The sequence below is a fragment of the Orbicella franksi genome, chromosome 8 (genome assembly GCF_964199315.1).
Source record: "Orbicella franksi chromosome 8, jaOrbFran1.1, whole genome shotgun sequence".
Taxonomy (NCBI): domain Eukaryota; kingdom Metazoa; phylum Cnidaria; class Anthozoa; order Scleractinia; family Merulinidae; genus Orbicella; species Orbicella franksi.
Genome location: NC_138152.1, coordinates 13,243,548 through 13,263,440, shown reverse-complemented (window position 1 = coordinate 13,263,440; position 19,893 = coordinate 13,243,548). Strand labels below are relative to the sequence as shown.

At 38.9% G+C, this 19,893-nt stretch overlaps 1 protein-coding gene across 4 annotated transcripts; it reads left to right on the top strand.

Annotated features, from left to right (window-relative positions):
- Positions 1-254: 254 nt before the first annotated feature.
- On the top strand, positions 255-19,543 carry LOC145494603 (uncharacterized). 4 transcript variants are annotated; one of them, XM_081474123.1, is made up of 21 exons: positions 255-1,736; positions 2,085-2,201; positions 2,574-2,684; positions 3,127-3,237; positions 3,399-3,512; positions 3,651-3,764; positions 4,574-4,690; positions 5,406-5,519; positions 6,624-6,755; positions 7,533-7,595; positions 9,278-9,394; positions 9,979-10,095; positions 11,907-12,017; positions 13,028-13,138; positions 13,970-14,095; positions 15,405-15,545; positions 16,200-16,310; positions 16,510-16,608; positions 16,808-16,903; positions 17,586-17,681; positions 17,919-19,543. In XM_081474123.1, exons 1-21 carry the CDS (start codon positions 722-724, stop codon positions 19,160-19,162), a joined length of 4,377 nt encoding a protein of 1,458 aa, XP_081330249.1. In that variant the 5' UTR covers positions 255-721; the 3' UTR covers positions 19,163-19,543. The 4 variants fall into 4 exon arrangements, with proteins under 4 accessions (XP_081330249.1, XP_081330251.1, XP_081330252.1 ...); XM_081474126.1 differs by having other exon boundaries at positions 259-1,736; positions 17,847-17,999; XM_081474124.1 differs by having other exon boundaries at positions 703-1,736; positions 11,910-12,017.
- The last annotated feature ends 350 nt before the right edge of the window (positions 19,544-19,893 follow it).

Here is a 19,893-nt window from a genome sequence, read left to right as displayed (position 1 = left end):
TGTGTTGTTTGTTTTGAATTAGTATCTACACATTGCGTATGAGTAACTCAAATAAAATAATTCGAGTAGAACAATTATCGTAGTATATCAATGAATAAATGGCAAGCAAACGTAGTGTGCATAAGTCAATTTGTTTATTTGTCGAAAAAAATGAAAAATAAAAAAAAAATAAAAAACTTTGTTCCGTTCTACAGCGCATTTCCGGAAATGCTTCACATCTGTGTACACAGCCACCAGTTGCTAACTCAGTTTTTGTAGTTAAAGGTAGATAACGTAAAACCAGGGTGCAAGACGAAAAAAACAAACAAACAAACAAAACACCTGTTAGTTTCGTTTTTCACCAATAAACTACTACTAGCATTGTTTCCTGGATCAATAAACTAGCTGGGAAGTCTAGCGAAGCGTAAACAGGTACAAAATTGGAAAAGCTTTGAAGTTCATCTCCAGTTGCTGATTTGGAATTCAGACATCATTGACAAACGCCCATCTTTTGACAATCGACAATGGACAGCCCGTGGTTTCTTTATTGGTAGTATATTGTTAGTCATACTTGACTGATGTCATCATATCAGTGAAATCACATCGCATCTGTGAACAGGGATCGTCTAAACAATTGTTTCCTTCTAAATTGTAGCGTCGTGGGTTGTTTAAACAAAAGAAATGGCCGAATCAGAGGGGAAATTTACACAGGAGGGTTTTGAAAGGACGTGAAGAACTCGTAATGAAACAACTTAGATTACAAATCACCTTAATATGGCTGGTTTTACTCTCAATTTCTCACACAAAAGGGAAACGTCTTCGTCCACGACGCAAAGTTGACTTTCTTTATCCGTATCGGACCAATGCATATTTCCGATTTTTAACCGAAAGGACACGATATGGACCAGAGAAAAGCGCGGTAGATTATGACGAGGCGCCGGAAAGAATTAAGCGAGGAAGTAATCGCTCTGAAAATAATAAAACTTTTCGACGGAAGATTTCACACGGATCTACCGCACTACCACAACCAGCAAAACCATTGCGTGTAGTAGCCACTTCCGCTGTGATAAAAAATCGACTCAAGAAACCTCGACCACTGAAAGCAATTCATATATGGGGACCGACACCTTTTAAGACCGTGTTGCAAAACCTTCGAAAGATTAACGACAATCTTCAAAAGCAACGTGGATCTGTGAAAAGGTTGTTTCTTCCCGTTCAACTTCAGCGAATGCAATTCTTAAACGATTTACATAATAAACGTCTTTTCTCCGGAGCTATTGGGCCGTTTCCACATCGAATTGCCCCTGTCAATCTGGAAGGACAATTTCCTCTTCCTTCTGATGCAGTACACTCCCCCGATGCAATTCATCTCGATGAAGGACCCCAACCACCTCCTGTTATGCCAGCTCCAATTGGACCTATACTTCCACCATTGCCAGATCCTCCACAGCCTGTTGCTCCCCTCCATGAAATGGGCCCTACCCACTTTCAAGAGATGAACCCCATTCATACTTTTCTCCCAGATCACGAAGCTGTCCCCATTCACGAAATTGCCCCTGAGCATGACTTGGGACCAGAAACAGCAATTCCCGATGTAGGTCCATCACCCCAAATGGCTCCTAATAACTTTGGTTTGCCTGACATACCACCTCCCAATTTAGTACCAAACTTTGTGCCACCACGTGGCTTGTTTGAGCCACCATTTCCATTTCTGGCTGGGGAAATACACGAAGAGGTTAACCGCCACGTCCATAAAGGTAGGTTAAATAACGAGCGATAAAGTACTTGAACATAAAATAGAGACTAAGGGCGCGTTTCTCTAACAAAATCCAAGATTGGTTACTTAAATCCGAAAACGGATTTTGCGTTTCTTTTCTTAACAGATCAATCCAAGATCTCTCAGATCATGGTGCATCAAAGGAACCGAAGGGGTCATATGACTCAGTGCAAATACAAAGTCAATCAAAGCATTCAACTTAGGAGAGATGCGGATTGGAATGTCGTATTCCATTAAGTTCACAATATGAATTATATTAAATTTCTCTCAGGTAGCAATTTAAGAACTTACTAAAACATCCATTTTGTTTGTTTACGATCTATATAAGGTGTTTCAAAGGCAAAATGCAGTCCTAATCCATGTAGAAACGACGGCATATGTACAGCTTTTGAGAAGCACTACGAGTGTGAGTGCCCCATTGGATTCATGGGAAAAGACTGCGAGGGTACGTTCCGTCACACTTCCATGGCTTGTCTCATTAGAATAATCGATCATTTGTATTTGCTTAGAGAACTACAGAGCAGTTTCTGAGTACGGAGGAAAGCTGCCGTTCCTCAGCTGTTAGCTGCGCACATCAAGATCATGACATATCACCTGAGTAAACTACACTTATTTATAGCTTCTGCTTATTAAAGTAAATGCAACAGGGTCATCTTCTCAAAATTCCTTGAAGATTCCTTCTGATAACAGCCTTGTCTAGTAGTATTGAACATCACGATAAAACTATTAATCCTTCTCTACTGAAAAGGGCAGATCGGGGATTAAAATGACGCGCATTTTCAATACTCGATCAATGATATACAAATGTTTCATTTAGAGGTTAACCACTGTCTTCCAAACCCATGCAAGAATGAGGGAAACTGCTACGCTACTTCAGATGGTTACCACTGCACATGCGTGAGAGGATTCAAAGGGCCCAACTGCGATAGTAAGTAAGCACGCAACAGAAGCAACGCATTGCTTCCTGCATTGACAAAGGAGGCACCACGTAAAATTCATTTCGCAGAGCAGAACCTATGCTTTAAAGTACTTCCTTGCTGGCTCCAGTAGCAGAAAAAAAATCATACCGGAGAATCATCAAACCAACTAAGCTACATAGAATAGACCATTTTACAGTTGTCTGCTCAGTGATCTGGCCTTTGAATGGCAGCGAGGCTGGAGGTGACCTTGCTTTGATACAGACCTCTCTGCTCTCTGTAAATGCACCTAGATAGCATTAGAACAACTTGATTTACGCAACAAAAGCAGTGAGGTCTCTGGTAGTAAGCTCAACTAATAGTCAATTAATTTCAGTTGGCACGCATTGCCACTGTAGTGGTTGTTTTAGCTTGACTCACTTTGATTGGTTACTACAACACTTATTTACACAGTCAGTAGCAAATGCCTTCCAAGTCCATGTAGGAATGGTGGAACGTGCGAGGAGGATGGTAGCTCGTACAAGTGCATCTGTCTTCCTGGATTTGAAGGAAGCAATTGTGAAGGTAAACGTTAGTCTATGCCTCTGTAAGCAAGATAAAAGGAAATACCGTTGTCATCTTGGGGAATAGTTCACCTTCGATTGGGAAGAAACTTATTCTCTTTGTAATTTCAGAGGCTAACAAACCAACTAAGGTTGCAATGTATTTCCCCCTTATTTTCTTAGCTGCTGACCATTGTGCCATTGGCAACCCATGTAAGAATGGCGGGACTTGTTTGAATGGAGAAAAGAAATTCGAATGCCATTGTTTACCTGGATTTTATGGTGTAGACTGTGGAGGTATGTGCTATATTTGTATTCACAAAGTAATTTCAATTGCCGGTAGATATTCTTTTTGCTACATCAAAAGATTTTTGTTTTACTCTGTATCGGTCGTATTGTATATGTATGAGTGATATAATTTTTTTTTCTCTTCAGATTTGGATGTTTGTTACTCAAGTCCATGTCAAAATTCTGGAACGTGCCACAACACTGGAGCAGGGAAGTTTATGTGCATGTGTCCTCCAATTTTCAGAGGAGTCACATGCGAAGGTGAGGGCTTGAGATAGGGAAGTCGATATTATTGAGCGTCAGAGACCATGGATAATCTACGGCGTCTTTGTGCTAATTAGGGAATGTAATTTAGATTCTTTGGAATGCCTACCTCTGTTATGTACGCCATGTATTTGGGATTGTTCTAGACTTCGATCTTTGCAACTAGCTTTGATTGATTTGATGGTGCCTTAGTGATTCAACTGTCAGTTAGGTTTAATAAAAGGCTACTTGTGTTCTGTTACATATTTTGCTTTTCCTTTGTGTACATGTCTTAGTTTCTTGAAAAAGAAAATGTTTCCTTTGACTCCACTATACGTGTATTGTTCGATGATTGGAATTACACGCTTCAATTAAGTCCAGTTTGATAATATTTATCCAATTAAAGTACACGTACAATGTAGTAGTAGGCATCCTTGGGACTTAATTAAGCCCAATAGAATAGCATACTTTTGGTTGGGTGCAGCTTTGCTGTGGCTAAAGAGCCTAATTCTTGATTTAAAGTTACAAGCCTAATAAAAATCTTTATCAAGCATGTGCCAAGCCAAAAGAGCCCCTTGACTAAATTTAGGAAAAATAATAATCTCAGGTTACCAGTCATTTTTTTCTTATCTTAGAAAACAAATAAACATCGAAACAAATAAATTATTTAATAACGTGTTTTGCGTTGGAGCAGGGGATTCATGAAAAGGCGGCAGTTCATCTGTGGGAAAGCCCTAATCCGAAAAGTGACTGCGAATCTTCGGCTACAAATTTATATTAAATTGTGTAGCAAGTTGTCACTTGCCTTGAACTTTGATTTTTGACAGAAAGAATTTCCAAATGTGAATCCCAGCCTTGCCAAAATGAAGGAACCTGCATAGAAGACGAGCTAGATGGCTTTCACTGCATTTGCTCTAGCAAGTATCAAGGAAAACATTGCGAAGGTATATTAAGAAACGTAGTTTGAAGTCTCATATATTAAAAATATAAGACCCTGCATTACTTACCAGGAGTTTAAATGCCTGCTTTTTTATCTAACGTTTGTGATAAACTTTGCAAACGGGCTGTCGTTGGCAACAATGTAACCTGTTTCCAAAGTCTCAAGAAAAGCTCATGAATATGACAAACGAACAGACATTCAAGCAGTCGTCGAAGGGTATTATTTCCGTATTTATCATACCCAAACTCGCAATTGGCCAATCAGAGGTTGTGTCCACTGTTCTGATATCGTGTTATATCAAGTCACTGACCTGATATGGTTAAGATATCCTGGTCACTTGTGTGAGTTAAATACCTCGTTTGCATGCTTGATCTTGCCACGATCAATGGTTAGACCAAACACGTCTCGATTAGGTATAAAAATTAAGAACAAGAAGAACCGTATGAAGGTGGCGTGGCATGCTTTTCTATTTTTCTTGTTTCCTTGATTGTTTGAATAATTGTGGTATATTTTGATACTGATATAAAAGAAATAAGAAATAGAAAAGATATATTGGAAAATAAGAAACGACCAATAAGGTGGTTACTCTATCTTAATCATCTATCAATATCACGAAGAAAATTTCAAGCTGATCAACTCTGGTGCTTACAAAATTGAAACGTTAAAATTCTAGTACATTCCAGATCTAGACCGTCGACATATCTATATTTTTAATTCAGAATTACGCAGCGCTTGTTACAAAAATCCTTGCATGAATGAAGGAAAATGTGTTGTCGCTGGGGACACTTTTAATTGCCGTTGTACTGATGGATTTACTGGATCTATATGCGAAGGTTCGTTAGCTGTAGTTAGAAATTCCTATCAACCATATCATTCCATAGGCCCTGTCCACACTACGCATAAACGCATCAAATGTTTCCGTCCACATTACGCTGGAGAAATTTAAAAACGCAACAATCATCGGTCGCTTTAGATTTGTGTTTGAAGAAAACTCGGGCAGCGAAATCGCATCATGTATCGTGACGGCATCGTCTTTGAGAAGCTTCGTTTTCAAATTCTTTTCCGTCCACACTTAAACGTAATGCCGGTATTCTCAAATTCTTCCGGTTTGAAGAGCGTTTCCGAAAAGCTCTGTTTTCTGACGAATTCGTGTGGACGGTAGGCCTGACCGTGGACGTAATGCTGCGTTTTCAAATTTCTTTGGCGCAGTTTGGACGGAGCCTTAATGGGCGAAACAATTATTGCATCGTAAAAACTAGCAGTTTATTCGATTCTAGGAAATTTTCGTGTTTCTAACTTGTGAGTGACTGGTTTTGCGTGTGAGAGACGCATACACCGAATTAAAAATTAAACTGCGTTGAGAGATGAAAACATACGGGATGAATCAGACCAGTTATTTATTCAATACAACGTGCGAAATAACGAGGTAGAATCCAGCCCCTTAAATTCTCACAAGAGCCCTAAGCGATAGGTAATAATTACCATTGTTATAAGTTTTTCTCTATATCCAAGTAAAGTCAAGGGCAGGCGAGGAGATTCTTTTTCAGCTGATAGCAGTTACTGTTACTCACATAATTTATCTCACATATTTTGAATACTTTGACCGTTTAGACTCTGTCCTAGAAAATAAGCGAACTTTCTTTTCTTTTTTCTGGGCTATTTCGGTAGCTAAGCTTCTTAACGTTATACCTTTCAGTGGTCCAATTAAATACCTTAGTATTCTAGCTAATGAGTAATTTTCAAGCTTTAATTACACATGCTGTGTTCCCAGCTGTAAAAATTCTAGCCTGTTCCAGGCTCTCGGTAGTTGGGACGAGCGAATAGACCCTCGTTTTTTTTCTCGCTTGCCCTCTTTTTTTCGCTCATCCCCAACTACTGATAACCTGGAACAGTCAGGGAAAAAAACGGGGACTAATGTCAAAATATTGTTTTCTCAGATCTTGTCATCGTAAATCCAGTGAAAATGTCGCTTGCTCTGCACTGCACCGATTGCCATGACCATGCCAAGTGCATCAATGGAAAATGTGTTTGTCAGGAAGGATACGACGGAAACGGCAATGTATGTGAAGGTATTTATAAAATTTGTTCTCTGCAGTTTTATTTAAGAACATTTTGATAGCTGCATGTTGTTCATTGAAACGCAGTCGTGAAGTCATTTCCATTGTTAATGTGACAGGTATCATGATAATGGCTACACAAAACCAAGTATTATATAGCGCACAGGGTTTTTGGCGCATTATGGTCTGGCCAGATATTGTTAAAGAAGGCCTTCAATAGAGGGACTTGGCTAACATGTTTACATATATGCTGCGACCTAATTCAGATCATGTGATGATTCATTTGGGAGGTTACAATTGTTCTTTTTGTACTTCCTTCCAATCAGTTGCGTGTGGCAAATGGCTCAATTGTAACCTCCCAAAATGAATCGTTACGTGGTCTGAATTGAGTGGCAACAAGGATGTGAGCACGATAGCCGAATGCGTTGATAAATAACTTTCAACTATACGACGATATTATATATACACTTGGTTTGTACACTAAACTTATTACACTGCTTGCTCTCGTCACAATCGCCTTTTAAGGTTGATTCGGGGTTCCACTGATCCTCCCTAATAACAAGCCGGACTAGGTTAGACGATGGAAAAAAGAAAGTGAGCAAAAAAACCATGTCTAGGTTGTTTGTACACCCTAGGAATCACCAGGGTCATCATGAGAGCTGATGTAAGAAGTACTTATATATGTCTTTCACATTCTCACAAACACAAGAAAACAACCAAACTCTCAAACAAAGATAAGGAACATAATAAAAGGGTTAAACAAAGTTGACAGAAGAATTTCTTCTTCAGTAGTAAAAGTGACGGAGTTCAATCTAACCTCCCCGCCGTCTCTGACGTCCTCCAGGAACACTGGTAAGTAAGCTGTTAATCACGACAAAGGCCTACATATAGGACACTAATGTGAAGCCTAGTTCACGCTACCGACATAAGAAGGACATTATCTCGTTATGTTACAGTGTGAACATCCTGACTTAATGACATAAAAGAAATATCATAACATCAGGAAAAAAGCATGGGCACGCAAAGCGTGCAAGAGTTTTTTTTGTGTGTGTGAAGTGTCGGAGATAGAAGCATTCATGGTACAGTAATAATCCTTCCAACCCTCAAGAGGAATTTTTGCTCAAAAATACTCAAGTTAATTTAGAGACTTTTTAGCATTTTATACGAGTCGTAAGTTTACCTTTTTACACAACACAACACTACTTCACCGAAAATTGAAAGGAGAAAAAAACCTCTGACATGTTGAAAGTCTGATTTAATTACATTGCACTTTAACTTGGTGCCATGCAGTCTTCAAAGAACATTTCAACAGTTTTCATACTCTTTATCTTTAAAAATATCGGACTGAAATAAATGTCATCAAATAAAACTATTAAACTGCTACTGCAGAGACGTAAAAACCGTCCAGAAACGAAAGCTTCTTTTTTGTTTAATATCCTGGAAACAATAGCCGATAACTTGTCAGCTCTAATTGAATTTACTCCCATATAAAAAACAAAAGTGTTAAGTTACCATTTGCTACTAAAGATAGCAAACATCTCGTGGGAAAGAGTAGTGACGATTCGTCCGCTCTAATTGAATTTACTCCCTTGTGAAAGACAAGAGTGTCAAATTACACTTTGTAACTGAAAAACAAAAATATCTCCTTATATTTGCATGCAACAAGAACAAAACAATCGTTACCCGCACTTACTATTGTAAACGTTAGAACTGTTTCAAATCTAAAGTCTCGTCCCCTCTAAAACATGTCCTAAGAACTAGACGCGACGTTTCGTGACCTCTAATTGAATATACTCCTTGTGAAAAACAAAAGTATCAAGTTACCTTTGTAACTCAAAATAAAAATGTCTCGTTTCATTTGCATACTACTAACTCACGAACTGTTTCAAACCTCAAGGCTCATCTCCTTCATTTAACTAAAATCCTCAGCCTAACCCACAGAAAATGTCGAAGTAAACCCAATATATGAATACTTCCTCCTCTTTTATAGAGGAATAAATACGGTCGTTCTGAACTCTATCGGGATCAGATCTTCTTACATACCATTTACCTTTACAACAAGAAATTTGATTGGCTGTTTATAGTAGATCCAATCTGATTGGTGTGACATACATACATCTCTCTCTCACTCACTCACTGACTCACTCATCCATTGACCCGTCCATAACATACCCGACGCGCCGACTAAGAGGTATTTGTTTTACAAAAAAAATAACACAACAACTGATCTTTTCCTTGTTCCTTTACGTTGATGTTCACATTGTTGACATGAGCGATTATGTGGCTATGTCGCTATGACGTTATGTCGCTAGTGTGAACCAGGCCTAACACAAATGTTTTGAGAAAAGTTAATGCCTTACCAACTTAACCCTTCTCTCTTGAAAACCAATTCTTGAGCAAATGACGACAGAATACCCAATGACGAAAAACAATACGAGAATACCAGACAAGGGAGTGAATTTTGAGCAGCTGACTAATTTGCAACAGCGCATGCTTTGTGTACTGTAGTCCTTTTTTGTTTTGTTTTGTTACAGCTACGCCACTTAGTGTTTGCCATCCAAACCCCTGTTATAACGGCGGTTCTTGTCATGAGAATAATTCAGGATTTGTTTGCGTTTGTCTTGAGACTTATAGAGGACCCTTATGCAAAGGTGCGTCGACCCATGGGTTACACTAGATAGAGCGGTTCAATCAGCTGTCAATGCCCAGTGCCCTCGATGAGACGCGTTTGCAGGGAATCATGGTTGTCGTATTAACCATTTTGGACTGGATATTTGCAGTGATGAAGAAAACTACCATGATTCCCTGCGGGCGCGTTTCATAGACGGAATTGGCCATTGCATCACATATTCATCACACAATTACTTTTTGTCATGGTTTCCTGTTTACTGAACTTAACTCTACAGTTAATTTTAAATAACTGCACTTAACTATTTCAAACAATCAAGGGAATAGCAAACTTAACACCATTCTGACCAGGTTTAAGCCTCCGCTTTCCAGCTTTTTGCACCAGTTGCGTGTTTCTATTTCTGTCCAGATATAATTGATTGATTCATTGAGCTTTTTGTCTTACCTAATAGGTCAGAGCAATGCATTAATGACAGTTAAATCGAATTTTCTGAAATTTTGAAACCAATGAAAAATCAACCTAAGTCGTACGTACTTCTGCTAACTTGTTTTCCCATTTTCTTTTCTTTATTCATTTACTTATTTTCCTTTAACTATTTTCATTAAGATGTTAGCCCTTGTCTGGGAAATCCGTGTGAAAATGGAGGAACATGTATTGAAGGAGTGGCTCCTGGCGAGTTTATATGCCGGTGCAGAGAAGGATACAACGGGGAAACGTGTGAAGGTGAGCGAGAGATTATCAATTTCTTTCCTAACAGTCACGTATGTGTAAAAAGTGTTGGAATGTTAGCTTCTAATCGGTTCGGATAGCAGTTCTCCCAAGCTCTCACATGAATGGCTCGACTCGATACCCTTTAAGAGAACATTAAAACAAACAACAGAAACAATCACCTTGGCCCCCAAAAAATAACAGCTGCTACACGAGTTGCTATGCTTCATTTCTTCAATGGTCAGAGAAACGACCATTTAAAAGAATTATTTCTTCCGAAATTGAACTGAAACACATATTTAGTCAACGTGATGCCCGTCCGCACCTTTGATATTTGTTTTCCACCAGAATGACTTTGCCGAGTCCAGATCTACAGAGTGAAGATCGTAGTGCTAATATCGCAACCTCCGATAAGGAAATCTAACAGAAATGTAGTTACAATGGAACACTAACAATGGCATCTAGAAATATTGCCAGACATCTCGTTCTTCGTCGAACAATTAAACAACACTGATTGAACGTTTCGATAACGACAGACACGTGACTGTCAGAAGGCCCTAACTGGATCAAAGACGATGAAGAATGCTGTGATGTCACAAACGTATGACGAAATTATCGGGTCGATTTCACAAGACAGAGTCGCATGCCATCAGGAAGCTAGGAAAGAACTTTGACATTGACACTGTCAACGCTCCAGGAATACATCTGACCTAAAGATTTAAATAATCGAAAAGCGTTTTAATATTACATTTGAAACGAAAAGGACATTAATGAAACCGTTTGCTTGAAAGTCAGTGACGAAGGATATATAATAATGTAGATAGGAAAGTAATCGAAAGGCACTAGGTGTTGAAGTTTGTTCAGTGTCGATAAACTGGATCATTGGATAATGCAATTCCAGAGTTTTCATTGGCTTAGCCATCATGGTACATGAGCAAATGTAGCTTAGGATACTTGTAATTGTTTCACCAAGACTTATATTTTACAGCATCCAATGTTTTTTGCTTTTTCTGTCGTCACCACCACCCCCCCCCCCTTTAAAAAAAGATAAAAGTGATAGATAAATAAATAAATAAATAAATAAATAAACGGAAGAAAAAACTAAACAATGAAAAAATCAAAGTTCCCTCCTTTATTGAGTCTTCTTATGTAGAGATTGCATAGTTAAAAAACATCGACATGCTCATGTAAAACGCTATGTAATTCCATTGAATTTCATATTATTTAATATCATATTATATTATTTTACATTAATAATACAGTATCTAATAATGCCCCTCATTTTATGACAATCTTCTTGACGTTACCTTCATTCCTTTCTAAGTTCTAAAAATAAACAATCTTAAGTTCTTGATAAAAATCCCAAGACCATTAGCAAAAGAATAGCTAGCTCTTAGGTAGGGCTTAAACGGATTCACATTAGACCTTACTGGTGGATTTCCTTTCAATATAGTTAGTTGGAAATTGGGGTCGGGCAGCACCTCTTGTAAGGTCACCTGCATGATACCCTTTGATAAGACAATAGAAGAAACAACAGAAACAATGCCCCTAGCCCCAAAACAAGAACAACTGCTAATAAGCAAACCAATTACAAGCTTACGAAAGTTGCTTCACTTCTGGAAAATTGCATTAAAAATAGCATTCTACATACAATACAAAAGACCTTTGCCACAGAAAAAAAAAAGATTAACTGTTATCAGGCGATCGATAAATCGCCTTGACACAGTCGGGTGGTAAACACAAAATAATTAAATTTTCTTTTTATTCACTTTGCGTTTTATTGTTGTTGTGATTTTATCCAATCTGCGAATCCCATGACACCAAAGAAGCCACTGCCTGTGAACCTAACCCATGTAAAAACGGCGGCACCTGTCACTTAAAGCACCAATCTTACGTCTGTCAGTGCTCTAACCGCTTTGAAGGTTCAACGTGTGAAGGTATGTGTTACATGTATGGTCTCAAAGTTCTATTTGTAGGGCTTTTCTTTTCCCATCTCCAAGAAAAATAGAAAATTCCCACCAGATCAGAAACTGTAGGGAAATTTAGCAAGCTATAAAAAGCTACTATTATGATTTAGGTCGATGTTTTCCTTACTAGTAACCATAATAAAACAAAGTAAAAGGAGATGAGCTGAGCTGAGTTGTTTGTTTGCTTAGGTCGGACCAGCGTGGTTCTAATTATACCTGCTTATAACACAGAAGGAAAAAAAGATAATACCCTCACTTAAGGTGATTTCTTAGTGTTGCATTGCGCATCCATACTGCGCATGATTTTCGCGTTATTAGCGCGCGCACATGAACGCGTGCGCGTACAAAACGTAAGAGACTTCCCTCAAACTAAGCTCGATAGCGAAATAAATGCTCCTTTTCTCTTTAACGAACAGGGTAACCTCCACTTTTTATTTCATAATTTCAATGAGAACAATATCCTCAATAACTGAGAAAAAAATTAGCAGAAATCTATGGCTACTTTTTTGGCAAATGAAATAAATACAACAGAGGGAGACATAACGGGCCCAACAGCGTATGCCTAAATTATGTTTAAAAGGATAAAAAATGCAGGGTATTTGAAGACAGTTCTTCTGGGACGCAGATGAACAAACAATCAAAGAAAGTCTGTGTAATATAACACGCTGCATTGAAAAATAATCGAGTCTATTTGTTGCTCAAGGAGATTACTAAAAGTCACCTAAAGAACCATATTTGTCAGCATTGGGGCGTGAAAACAAGCCGGTGACCCCCTCTTTTTATTACGTTTTTAATATCTTCTTGTCCTGTAACAATAGCATACCAAGTTTCATTGGAAATCTATAGCGGGTTCTTTTACTAGGGAATCACCTTAATAATCATATAGATGAAATACGTTTTCTATTTACTGATCAATCTCATCTAGCTACACGACAAAAATGTGATTTCAAATGTGATTTTTTTTTTCTTTTTTTCCTCAGAGGATAAATGCGCCAAATGTGATGTCCATGCACACTGTGAAAATGGAAAATGCGTCTGTGATGGAGGTTATTATGGGGAAGGAATTCGAGGAGAATGTTTCCGTGTTGGAGGTATGTAGCCGTAACAATTAACATAAGCGCAGAAAAAAAATGGCAGATATTTCTGTTTCTACTTTGTTTCGGATTGTGTTTGTTTGTTTGTTTGTTTGTTTGTTTTTATGCAATATTACCACCTTTTTCATTCGGGGTGTGATAATTTTCCTGCCCAGCCCTTAGGAGATGCTTTTAAAAGAGACCTCTTTCGAACGAAACTGCGCAGCAATTTCGGAGAAGCAGCTATTTTTTCCAGTGAACATGCCAACTCTGGTAAATAATACACAGCGCTTTTGAAATCAAACATGCAAACACTTGCACCGGGGATTTACGGAGCGATATTTCTAACTAACGAGAAATGATGTTTAGCTGTCCTGCGCTTTCAAGATCATCCTCTCTTTGTTGCTAACACTAAGGTACATGTAAGTAAATCATTTATTTTACGATTTTTCAACTCGACTTTAGTCTCTTTTATTCTTTACACCGCAATAGGCTACTTTCGATGTAATAAAATTCAACTTGATAGTGAGGCCTAGAGGACACAAACAAATGAAATGTATGAACATGTTCATTCAGTTTCCTTTGTCATCTGTCGAACATAGAGCATTTTCATTCACGTAGCCAATAGCCATGCAAATTTATTGGAACAAAAAAAGTTGTTTACATATCAAAAGAGTTCAAATCCCACAATATTATTTTGGTACAACAACATGGCCGCCCTTCTATTGTTTCCGAACACCAATATAGCTTCCGTGACATCATATGACAACGTTCTATAATTTTCCTCAGGTATACTAGGACAACCAGCGACTGCGCTGTCTAATGTCAATTGTTCTCCTTCTCTTTTAGCGTCCAATCCGCGATTCTGTGTTCCTAATCCGTGTAAACATGGTGGATCGTGTTTCGAAGAGCCTAATGGTCATCGGTGCCTTTGCGCTTCTGGTTACGAAGGAGAAAACTGTGAGCTCTCCGTCGGTAAGTCTGTACAATCATCTCGATAGCTTTGGGCGCTAGGTGCCGACCAGTAAATGTTGGTTGTTTACCATTTACCCAAAAATTCCGGAAACTTTGGTCAGAATGTGAGACAATCTCAGCTCGACCGAGCGGGAAATTTGGAAGTACACGGAATGTCTTGAAAGGTGGTCAAAAATATTCAACCTAGAATATTCGAGTAGAAATGTGCTTAAAATTTTCAATTATCTTGGAATTATGATAGGGTCGACTTGTCCTAGTCTCTTTCGGTAAAGGAAAAATGTTTAGCTCTCGATGATCATTCTTTAAGGTTGTTATCGATAGCTTGCTTCACACATCGGCTCTTTATTTTTTCAAACTTCTTACTGTCCAGAACTACACAGATTCTAACCAGCGAAAATTAAGTAATAAATTTCAAAATGAATATTAACGCTAAAAACGACGTTTCCAGGTCATCTTGACGTAATATATCAAACAAGAAAGACAGTGTTTGGCCACATTTCCAAACACCGAGAAAAGAGTTGAAAATACGATGCGTAGCGGAGTATTTTTGACGAACTCCTCAATCGAAACAAAAATTAAGGAAAAAACAGAGAATTAAAATCGTAAAAATCTATGCTAATTAAGATCCGATATCCAAACACCGTCACGGTCATGATTTCCTTTGTTTAAACTTGATGAATTATAAATGAGTTTGAGCAATCATTATCAAGTTAGAAATAAAAGCCTTTGTTTGACATTTTTCTATGCATGTTTTGTGATTAGCACCTGTAAACGCCTAATTTCATTCCGACCTATTATTATTTACCTCACGGATCTTTTTACACCTTGCCTGAACACACGTAAACAAAACGTAACATTATTTTGTTCTAAGGGCCTGTCAACACTACTCCAGAGGAATTTGAAAACGGAGGTTTCACCCTGAAAACCCATCAATTTTTTTTTGTCCACACCACACCGGAGGAATTTAAAAACGCAACAATCACATCTCGACGCCGACGATTTCGCAAAGCTTCCTGTTCAAAATGGTTTCCCTCCACACGAAAACGAAAAGCTGGTGTTTTTAAATTCCTTCAGTTTGAAGAGCGTTTTCAAGATAAAAGCTCCGTTTTTATGACGGATTAGTGTGGCTGTAGGCCTAACCGCAGAAAAAAAACTGCGTTTTCAAATTCTGCGGAGCGGTGTGTACGCTGTCCAAATTGATAACGATATCAAGATGACATCACTTGTTCTAGCGACATCCATTGTGAAACTATGCAGATACCGGACAAAAATAAATCCTAAATATATTTCGCTTGAATCTTGCACTTAGGAGCAGCTCCGCCTTCACATAAAACACCAGACCCTTGCGCAGGTGCGCCGTGTAAGAATGGAGGGAGCTGCGTTCCAAAAGGAACCAAATTCCAGTGTCTGTGCTCCAAAGGATTCCAAGGACCGACATGCGAGGCAGCAGGTCGGGATAGAAAGTAGCTGTGTCCTCCTCCCCCGTTTTCCCCCCTCCCCCCCTCCCCCCTCTCGCGTATCTAGACGAAAGTCTAGATGCTGCAGTACTATTTCCCGAAGAAATCAGTCCATTCCCTTGTGGTCCATATATTTGTTCTTTCCCGTATTGTTTATTCATGGCCCCCTCCATTTATGCAATGGATTTTTTTTCTGCTTCTCTCTCGTTTTAGATTCCGGTCTAGTGATCTCTTTGCAATGCGTATTACAATCCCCTGGGTGTGTCTAATCAATGCCCTGCTATTTAGCTGCTGTCTGCTGCCAATTTCCCTGATGATTTCCTTGTTCGAAATACGTTGCATGCCCATTCAAACACAAATTATGATATACCAGCTGGAACGGAACACTTCTTTTCATTATCAGCTACCTCGTCTAAGCGTTAGCCTGCTCAGTTTAAAAGTAATATTTTTCTATCCTCTTTATTTCAGCGGAGTCATAACTTTTTCACCCCAGCAAACTTTTTTTTTAGTATTAGGACCGCCAAAATTGAAAAATCGGGTTGTTTCCTTTTTACATGTTTGTTTGGTTTTTTTTTTTTTTTCTTTGGGGAGGTTTTTTATTCTGACGTTTTATTGAGCTGGCATGCAAATGCCCTTATTTCTTTCAGCGAAGTCATACTGCCATCCTAACCCATGTTTGCATGGCGGAAAATGTATCGACGGCAAAAATGGTTACACTTGTTCATGCATCGGTTCTTACAGGGGATTTAACTGTGAAGGTATAGTGTTGTTTGTCGATGCCATGGATAACTTGTTCGTCTTTACGAATTCCATGTTTGGGATCTCTAGCAACACCATAGCAACTTGTGCATATTACTTGTTCATAATTGAACCAAAATATTGACTTTTGTTGTCATTTTGTTTGTTTGTTTGTTTGTTTGTTTGTTTGTTTGTTTATTTGTTTACCTGATTTATAAGTGGATGACTGTGACCAGTGCGATATACACGCCATATGTGTACAAGGAGCGTGTAGATGTAGAGTTGGCTACAAAGGCGATGGTTTCGAGTGCGAAAAGGGTAAGTTCAGTTTGGGATAATATTTTGCTTGTTTTCAAATGTGAACTCAGCTATTTACTGGCAAGCCTTGCTTAAGACCAATAATGATCCTGCGTTTTTTTATTACACACCATTAGCTTATTGTCTTATTTTGATCTTATTTATTTTTAGTTCATCTATTAGATTCTAAAGCAGAAGCAATGCGCTCTTTCTAATTTAGTGAAACGATGCCATCACTGCAGTCCCAATGCAACCTGCATAAGTAATGAATGTGTCTGCAAGCCAGGATTTATTGGCAACGGAAGGCACTGCCGTGGTAAGTCATTAACCTCTACTGGGCTTTAAGAGTACCTCACAAAAAGCTCTGTGTTGGGATCTGCGGGATTACCACGACTGACAACTCGCCACAGTACAGAATTGGAATTTACTTATTTCAAGTTCCCGTAATAGGCTATGCATTAAAAATAAGCATTTTTTTTTTCTTTTTCAGATATTCCTACGCTAAGATTTTAGTTTAGTATAGCTACGGCCGTGATGAGTTCTCGATCGATTTTTACTTTCGACCTTAAGTGTTGTCCCTACTCGCGGATGTACTTACTGCCTCACTGATATTACTCTCGTGTATTATGAAACCTCAATAGCGCGTATTTTAGGGAAGTTTGAGAAATTTAATTAGCGCGTGAACAATGAATCATTGCTTGATGCCAATACGATATTATCAAAACTAACATGACATAAAACAAGCAACTTACGAGCAGCTCCGCATATCCAATTATTTTGGAGACTATAAATTATTTGCACGACAGCTATAAAAACAAATTATAATGTAAAACGGATTACAAAAGAAAAGATTTCAGGTGCCACATTGGTTTTTGTTATATTTTTTTTCCTTTTCTTTTTGATGCTCATTGTTTGGGTGTAGACTTTGCAAGAATGATTGCAGTAGTTAACTAGATACCCCTTTGTCTGAAACGGCGTGTCATTACTTCCCATTCTAGTGGATAACTGTCAAGGGTGCCCACCTCATTCGCACTGTCATCAAGGAATCTGCATTTGTATATCAGGATTCACTTTTAACGGCCACCGTTGTGTTGGTAAGCAGAGATACGTAAAATAGGCTGGGTATGATTTTTATTTTAAATGTACATTATTTGCTCCACGCCTACACGAACGGTAATTATCAAAGACTTCAATGTCAACCGAGTTTACTTTCATGCATACAAAACTTCTAAGTTGAATACCTTAAATTCCATTTGCAGTCGACATGCATGTACCTTAGATGATATCAAGGGAGGACTTCTGACGTTTTCATATTCTCCCTGTTTCCAAAGCGGTTTCGCCGAAACCAACAGCGTCACATTGCCCTGCGGAATGTGGTCCAGCCTCAAAGTGTCCATTAATTTGCCCAAGCCATTGCTGTAAACCTCCTGAACATCACCTGGTGGGAAACTGCCCAGATATTTGCCACCTAAGTTGTGAACCGGCTTGTCCTGAACATTGCTGCGAGCAACTCCATTATCTTGTTCCGTCATCATCACCTCCGACCTGTCCGTCAGAATGTCACACAAGCTGTCACCAATCATGTCCAATACATTGTTGCAAAGCTCCCAAACCATCCGCAAACGCTTGTCCAAGTTACTGCCAAACCAGCTGTGCTCCATCTTGTCCCAGTCAGTGTTGTACAGCAAAGTTTCTTCCCACGGTGGAACCTACACAGGCTTCATGCAGCTCAGTCTGCAAGACACACTGTCTTCCTACTTGCCCAAAGTATTGCTGTAATTTAAAAATCGTTGCACTATCCACATGTCCAGGTAAATGCAAAGGAGTATGCGGTCCGCCTTGTCCTATGCAGTGCTGTTCATCGCTGCCAATATCCACACAGCATCCAATATTACCAAAACAATCTTGCCCATCCACATGTAAAGCGAATTGCCTTCCCTCCTGTCCCTCGTATTGCTGCAAGATATCACAGGCGTCTTTAACTGGCTGTCCAAGTACTTGTATCATTAGTTGTGTTCCCACTTGTCCACAACATTGTTGTGGGCTGCCGTATCTTCCCAGATCGTCAGCATCGCCATCAGACGTTTGCCCGTCGCAGTGCGCATATCACTGTGACAGTTTGTGTCCATCACACTGCTGTTCCAGTAAACCAGAACAGCCACCAATGCAGATGACAACTGGTAGTGCTGTAGTTTCCCAAGAAACGAACCCAACAACGCCGTCTTCTCTAGTTAAACCATGCCCAACTTATTGCTCGTCCTTTTGCACTCCAACCTGCCCATCATACTGCTGCAAGCGAAATGAATTATCTCCGTATTTAGTCAAATTACCAGAAGAAACGGTTTCGCCATTTGGAAGGTCTTTGACTGATCACAATGAAGAATATAAGGAGAAAATGATCCACCATATTTCTGAATTGCTCTCTAGTCCTTTAACAAATTGCCAGCTGTCTTGCTTCTCGCATTGCTCAGACTCCTGTCCTAAAACATGTTGTGATGTTAGGAAGAAAAGGAAAATGTACGTCTTTAAGCGCAAAAAGAAAACGCGTATCACCAGGCCTCAAACAAACGAGTAGCGTAAAAATAGGAAGATCGTCCCAAGGAGACCTTCTAAAGTAGCGTTCTGGAGTGCCACAATTGTATATACTTTTTGACACAGTATAGCTTCGCAACGACCCCGTTTACTTAAACCTTAAATAGCTTTAGCAGAAGTTAAAGCAATGTTGGTTTACTTAAGGTTTTTGGTGCATTGAAGAGGCTGAATTACCATTGCTTGTTGACTTGAAAATTCCCATAAAGAGGCTGCAGGGTGAAATTCAACCTAAGCCTTCTGGCTGCTACTTTTTTTAGACTTTCATAACCTTCACACGCCTAGTTCAATGGTGTGAACTACAGGCATAAGATGCTGTCTGACATTCTTTTAAAAAGGCAGTACAACAATTAATTTTTCATGAACAATGCAGTTGTAAACAAGTTTCACGAAAAGTGCTTTGCTTAAACATGAATACTGAGATCTTGTTTTGGTGCTAACGTGAAAAGCAGTATATTTTTGAAAGTGCTATTGTGAGTTGTATATATGTATAACTCTTTTGAATCACAATCAGAAAGACTACGCTAATATTAACAATATTCAGCCACTTAATTTCTCGCAGTAATAGTTTTCTGACTCAAGTCGTAAGTCATTAACTTAAACACCTTAACCAAACATGGAAAACAGAAGCCCAGTGCTTTTTGTTATTGTTGTTCTTTTTCTTTTTGCGGTGAACAAAGGGTTTTTTTTAACTTTAACAGAAGTTGTTGATGCTGA

Bases quoted from the DNA above. Each gene is read 5' to 3' on its own strand.
- LOC145494603 (XM_081474123.1), top strand. From the start codon at position 722: ATGAAACAACTTAGATTACAAATCACCTTAATATGGCTGGTTTTACTC. The intron at 2,202-2,573 runs GTACGTTCCGTC...TGTTTCATTTAG, and splicing joins CATGGGAAAAGACTGCGAGG to AGGTTAACCACTGTCTTCCA. The intron at 13,139-13,969 runs GTATGTAGCCGT...CTTCTCTTTTAG, and splicing joins AGAATGTTTCCGTGTTGGAG to CGTCCAATCCGCGATTCTGT.